This window comes from Terrapene carolina, unplaced genomic scaffold (genome assembly GCF_002925995.2).
Source record: "Terrapene carolina triunguis isolate 2854851 unplaced genomic scaffold, T_m_triunguis-2.0 Scaffold95, whole genome shotgun sequence".
Lineage (NCBI taxonomy): Eukaryota > Metazoa > Chordata > Testudines > Emydidae > Terrapene > Terrapene triunguis.
The window spans coordinates 29,300,607-29,307,751 of NW_020664446.1; the positions used below are offsets into that span (position 1 = coordinate 29,300,607).

General features: G+C 40.9%; 1 protein-coding gene across 2 annotated transcripts in view; it reads left to right on the plus strand.

Moving 5' to 3' along the window:
* Positions 1-6,535, plus strand: part of ADGRA1 (adhesion G protein-coupled receptor A1) — a 466,576-nt gene extending 460,041 nt beyond the window's left edge. For both annotated transcript variants that reach the window (XM_026651172.2, XM_026651174.2), the window contains one exon: positions 2,542-6,535. In XM_026651172.2, coding sequence (XP_026506957.1) covers positions 2,542-3,763 — 1,222 coding nt within the window. In that variant the 3' untranslated portion in view covers positions 3,764-6,535. The remainder of the gene's footprint in view (positions 1-2,541) is intronic.
* Positions 6,536-7,145: the final 610 nt, after the last annotated feature.

The window sequence follows — 7,145 nt, forward strand, 5'->3', positions numbered from 1 at the left end:
AGCCCTGGGGGGAGGGCGGCGAGCCCCGACTGGGGTTCGGCTCTCCCCCCCCCCGGCGGCCAGAGCGCCGCGCAGCCGCCCCCCTCCAGGTGCCGCCCCAACCACCAGCTTGGGTGCTTGGTGCCTGGAGCCGGCCCTGGGCATAAGTGGTCTGGCCTTGTGGTCACAACTGAGCTGGTGTCTGCAAGTCAAGGACAGCCACAAGGTGGTAGTCAGCGAGCAGGAATCAGAGTAATTGCTAGAGTTGGGATCCATAGACAAGAGTCAGCGTCAGGCTGGGGTCAGAGGCTGGATATCAGAGACAGTTACCAGGTGGGAATCAGGAGGACAGTCAGGGTCAGTCAGGCTGGGATTGGAGACTGGAGGTCAGAAAGCAAGGTGAGGTCTAGAGTCATAGTGTAACCCACACACCTTCTGAGTGTGGTGTTCTGTCCCATCTAGTGGCACTGAGACCACTTAGAGAGCAATTAATGAGTCTGCTCTACAGCCTTAGCAAACAGCCATTTGGCTTTTAGCTCATGCACTAAGCTCCAGAGGTTCCCGTTTTGATCCTGACAACCGGGGTCTGTCGGCATTACAATAGCAGATCAGAAGTCTGTGTGGTTGTCCAGACAACTTCCTAGGCCACATTCCAGGGTTAAATCATGAGTAGGGGCCAATCAGAAAGCTGCAGAGTGGTGTCAATCTGGACCCTTTGGGTTAGGGTTACCATTCGTCCGGATTCTGCCGGACATGTCCAGCTTTTTTGAGTTAAAAATAGCATCCGAGGGGAATTTGTAAATGTCTGGATTTCCCCACAATGCAGAGAGTGCGTGGCTGACAGGGCAGCTGGCCGGATCGTGCCACTCGCATGGGGTTTTGACAGCCAGAGCCCCTCCTCCGCTTCCCCCTCCTCTCCCCTGCAACTTGAGACCACTCCCCTCCTCTCTCTCCCTCCCTCCCCCTCTCTGCATTCGCAGATCGCCGGCCGGCCGTTCGCCTCGAGCCTCAGGCAGTGTGGAGCTCCTCCCCCTGCTCCACCCTCCCCTGCTGCCGAGCGCGCTGCTCTGCAGCACTCTGTTCTGAGCGGCACAGTAAGGGGGCCAGGGGGTCGGAGAAGGGGCAGGGAGGTTCTGGAGGGGGCAGTCAAGAGACAGGGAGCAGGGTTGGATGGGTCGGGAGTTCGGGGGGGGGCTGTCTGGGGGTTGGGGGTGTAAGGTTTTGGGCAGTCAGGGTACAGGTAGGGGGTAAGGTCCTGGGGGGCAGTTAGGGTGGGGGGATCTCAGGAGGGGGCAGTTAGGGGACAAGGAACAGGGAAGCTTAGGTAGGGGTTGGGGTTCTGGAGGGCAGTTAGGAGCAGGGGTCCCAGGAGGGGGCAGTCAGGGGAGAAGGAGTGGGGGGGAGGGTTGGGGGTTCTGAGGAGGGTGGGAAGTGGGAGGGAGTGGCAGGGGCGGGGCTAGGGCAGGACGGGGGAGGGGCTAGGACGGGGCTCCTCCCGTCCTCTTTTTTGATTGTTGAAATATGGTAACCCTACTTTGGGTGGCATTTCCTGCAGTGCCTAATCTCCACAAAGCTCCATTTATCCCCAGTTCTGCTCAGTTTACAGCCAGTTTATGTAACCAAATGAGGCATTTGCAGCCTATACCGCCATGCAGATTATCTTTAGGATTTTAGCCTTAAGTATGTAGTTGATATTCTAAAAGTACATACAGTTGTTATTTACAGTGTGGCCAGATATGCTACAACCATTTTGCACTGCCTGAGCAACAGTGTCCATAAAGATTCCCTAAAAGGCTGCTCAAACTGAACAAGCTAGCCCCGAGCAACCAAAACAGGGGGAGCTCAAAGGTGATATGCAGCCACCTTTATCTTCCAACTACTGGGTCCAGTGAGCTGTGCTTAGTGCAGGATCTGATGATCAGAGCTTATGTATGGCTGGGAATGTGGCTCTCCTCTTTCCCTCACATCCTGTTTATTTTGCTGTTGCTTTTTATCTCTCCCCTACCAAATGGAAAACTGAAAAGTGTAATGATACAAATAGGTGATTCCTATTCATTTGTGTTTCTCATGCAGTACCTGCAATGAAGACCTAATATCTTCATTGGGTCTTTAAGATATTTATTTAGGCTCGGATTTTTAAAAGAGCCTGCAGGAATCTGGTGGCTAATTGTCCTTAAATTTCAATTGGATTTGGGTGCCTAACTCACTTAACCTCCTTAGAAAACTCCAGCCTTAATATACTACATTACAATGTATTAGTTCCTTTAAAAAAAAAAAGTCAGTAAATCCAGAGTCCAAAGTATCTCAATCTAAATATGCGTTTAATGGGACTGAAGGTGATAACTCAGAATAATGAACCTTAATTATCATATTCTCTCCTTCCCATTGCTAACATTTAATAGTTTCCTTGACATTAATGGGAGCTCTCCATACATATCAAGGGGATATCATGCTGTTAAGGCAAAACCAATGTATTGTACATATGAGACGTTATTGTCCATTATGTCAAATTTGGGTTTAAAAATTAATTTGACTTTCACTTTTTTGTTTGTTTGTTTGCAGTTGTTGGATGGCTTGGGAACCTAGCCTCGGTGCATTTTATGGGCCAGTAGCATTCATTGTGCTAGTCACCTGCGTTTACTTTCTCTGCACATACGTGCAATTGAAGCGTCATCCAGAACGCAAGTATGAATTAAAAGAAAGGACAGAAGATCAGCAGAGGCTGGCAAATACTGAAGTGGGCCATAGTCATATTACAGACTCTGGGTCAGTTTCCCAGACAACATGCTCCATGATTTCTTCTTCTTTGTTGGAAAACGAGCACTCGTTTAAGGCTCAACTTCGAGCTGCGGCGTTCACTTTGTTCTTGTTTACTGCCACTTGGACCTTTGGAGCACTTGCTGTATCTCAAGGACATTTCTTGGATATGATATTTAGCTGCCTCTATGGAGCATTTTGTGTGACCTTGGGGCTTTTCATCCTCATCCATCACTGTGCAAAGCGAGATGATGTATGGCATTGCTGGTGGTCCTGTTGCCCATCTAGAAGAAGCACATATTCTGTACAAGTTAATGTCCGCCCAAAGGTTAATGTCAATGGGGACACGCAGGTTCATGCACCTTGTCTTCAAGAGTCACCATGTCCTAACAAATCAGCTGTTTTTAATCATCCATCTGCTAATCACTGCAAGCTTACTAATCTACAGGCTGTTCAAAACCATGTTAACTGCCTTTCACCAGTTACACCATGTTGTGCAAAAATGCACTGTGATCAACTTTTGGATGATGAAGCTCATATACACGTGCATAACGAGGGAACTTTCAGGCCCAACATGCACATTCACAGATGTCTGAAAAGCAGAACTAAACCACGTTACTTCAGTCGACATAGATCTGCAGGAGAAAGAGAATATGCCTATCACATTCCTTCGAGCATTGATGGCAGCATCCACAGTTCACATACAGACAGTCCACACAGTACGCATGATAGTCAGTCAGGGCACAGACGGGCTTGCTGTGCGAAAAGTGATGCATATCCTACTATCAACCAGCCTGAAAGTAGCGATGCAAGTACTGTAATATACAGTTGTGCTAAAATCCCAGAAAGTGACACTGTGCACCATACAGCTCATTTTGAGATGCATCCACGAACACAATCATTGCCATTTAATACAACTAATCACAATGGAATTCTCAAGGGAAATGTGCATGAAGCCATGATATACAGTTCAGATAGTACAGGAAATATCAAAACTGGTCCTTGGAAGAATGAAACTACTGTGTAGTTCATGGGCCACTATATTGTCTTTTTCAACTCAGATCATCTTCAGTTTTGTTTTTATTCTAAACTGAATAAGATTACATGTTTGTGTAGCACATCAGCAAATTGTACAGGTTTTCCACCTTTATTTCTGTTTTCTGAATGAGCAACTAAAAGAGAGAAGTAGCGGCAGTATTTTAAAAGTGAAGTTATTTTTAAAAGAATGTTAGAAAATTGTTTTGGGAGAGAATTTGAAACTGAAGTCTAGAGTACTGAATATAAGAGGCAATATCCTTTTGTTACAAAGAACTGTATTTCTTTAGAAATACATCACTTTTAATTCATGATTTTGGTTGGGTTTTTTTTAACTCTATGGTAACTTCAGACTCTTTTATATACATATCCGCATCTTTTACTTATTTATTTTTGTAGCAAAATATGATTACTGTGCCATGGATTTTAATCAGAAGTTACAATAATAGAAATGAGGAGCAGGATTTTATAAAATTATTAATACAGCTTTTTAGCCCTACAAAGTGATACTGCCTCTAACGATCTTCTGTAGCATATGGCCTGTAAAATCATGTAATGTACAGTCTCCGTTCTGTCTCTTTTCTTGTTGGAGAGAAGTACTAGGTAATGTCTGTTACATCTATGGTGCTGTATTGATTGTATTTTGCATGACATATGTCAGGATATACCATTTGCTGTGTTCTAGTGTTACATGTGTAAAAACAAGTATTGTAAAAGGCTGTGGAAACCCTGTTGGTATTAATCTAGAGCATTATGAATCTACAAAAAATCACTACTGCACTAGTTTAAGTGGCACAATCCTTTGTATAAGGTTATATGATAGCTTTGATAAGGGTCCACTCTAATGTCTTTACAGAGCATGCACTACTCATTGTATGTGACACTGTGCAGTGTAATAGCAATTGTCTCAACAAGTTTTACACTTCTTTGTAAAGTATGCCTTTTGAACAAATCTGTAAGCTGTTTCACAATAACCTTTCAAAATCTGTTTAGGTAGAGCAGTTTTATCATTAACTCTTTGAGGACTACTGTCATTTTCTTAAAAATAGCTTAATCTAGTTCAGAGAGACTGTATATACTATATTGTCTATTTAATCATATGAACAATGTAGTCCAGAGTTGTCAGGAAAGTGAACCTTTAATCATTTTCCAGAAACATAACTTTCCAGATACTAATTTATTAATTTCACATCTTATGTGAAAGCCACTTTCCCTCCCAGCAAATTTCAGATTGTCTTTTTCCTTTAATGCAAATTTGACCTTCAAAAGCAGTTACTTGTGTTCATTAATTCCACTCAACCATAGGGCATTTTAGGGTCAGTAACATTCTCTGTTAACAAGGCTTTTGGCAAGAAATTCTTTGTCCATGAACGTCTGTACACAAAGCATCAACTCACAGGACAGATCTGATTTATAATGATCCTTATGTGAAATGAAACTGCTTTTTAAAGTAAGAAGCTGCAAAGTAAGAATGAGTTATATAATGTGAATAGAAACATATAGCTGGAAGAAAAATGTCTGCAATGACAGGAGAGAAGTGGTTCCATAAATAAAAAGACAAAGCACAATGTTGTATGGCCATGTGAACAAGTCTGTCATATTCTAACACAGGCTTGGATAGCTGATACATTGCTATAGAGAACAGAACAAATAATAAAAGCCCCTTGATGGAGCATCAATTTACAATGTATATTTTGCAGAAATACTTATATGCTTCAACCCGTCATTTGTCTTTTAGCTGCAGTTTATTAGTCCCTACTCTTTTTTTTAAATTATGTAGGAATACATTTCCTAACAGTGTACATATAGATGACAATTATAATTGTTGCAATGTTATAAAAGTGCATAAGTCAAATGAATGTGTTCTGCAGTGTTGCAGGTGGGAATTAGTACTCAAAGGGTTAATGCTCAGTATCTGAGTGCAAGAAATCTTGTTTTTCTGTATTTTTGTAAATTTGAAATATATATTGTAAACTACAGCAGTGTAATGTATCCATTTCGTATTATGTGTGTCTTTAAAAGGTGAGCAGGAAGAATGCACTAGTTGGTTGTTGAGTTTTAAACCAGTATACAACCTTTTCATGACTGCTTCTTTAAATGATGGGGGGAATTAAAAAAAAACTATGCTTTATTATGTATATGCTGTATGTGCTTGAACTGTCTCAAAACTAAAATACAGTATTTTCATTGTTTGCATAATGCAATATTTTCTGTTTAATAATTATTTTCATTTTAATATTATTTTAGTCTCATTTCACGTAGACAGTGAGCCCTAAGCAAGCATAGACATAATGCTAAATACCACTTCTCTGTATCTCAGCACTATATATTCATTCTATAATAGATGAATCCTAGAGGGTCTATAGACCATTATGCAAAATATCCCACATACATGGCCAGGTGAAATATTCACTTTGCTAGAACACACTCAGTGAGGTTCTTTATTCAGCTTGTGTTTCTGTCACCTGTGTTGTTTTGTCTGAGAGGCTTGTGTATGATCTTCATAATGGCTTACAAAGAAGTAAAATAGGTGCTGCTTTCCACAGAATATCTTATGTGATAAAACTCTCTGGAAAATTAACGTTAAATATGAAAACACCTTTCTTATTGTGTTAAACTATTAATTTAGTAAATATTTTGGGGCTAATTTGGAAAAGATGTGTTATGCAATAATCTGTTTGCATATTATTTTTTCAGAAATATATAACTACAGAGTAGGAGAACATGATATTAAATAAATTAAAAAATGTTTTATAACATCAGATTTGACCAAAATTCTTTCTGTGCTTTTGACTTTTTTTCCAAGATAAATGGGATAATTTCATTGTTGTGTTTTTGGGTTTTTTTGTCATTTACAGTCAGTGAATCATTGACTTTACCTGATTTCTTATGACATAAAAATAAAGTCAGTGAAATACGTATAGTATAGCAGATATATTGTACTAACAAATTCCCTCCTGGACATGCACAGGTAACCCACCTGAATACTAACATTAGTTTTAGTTGTGCATGAATATAACAAAAGTGGCAGAACAGATTTTTATAGATCACTTCCTGGCCTGAGACAAAGTATGAGAAATTTCAGCCCCAAAGGTAATTTTCTGAGAATAATACAGGCAATTGACAATAGGGGGGTTAAAATTAAAGTTCTGTCTTACTCTTAACTGTTGGAGATAGAATACTGGATTAGATGGACCATCGGTCAAATCCAGTGTGGCAATTACGGTTTCCGATGTAACTCCCATGATGATTATAATCCAAGAAAGCATAAACTTTTAAAAAATTCTCTGCCTAACAGATCACTTGAGGGTTGGTAGTTCACATTCATACTGAGCTCTAAATAAAGGTAATTAACAGTGATCAAATTTATTACT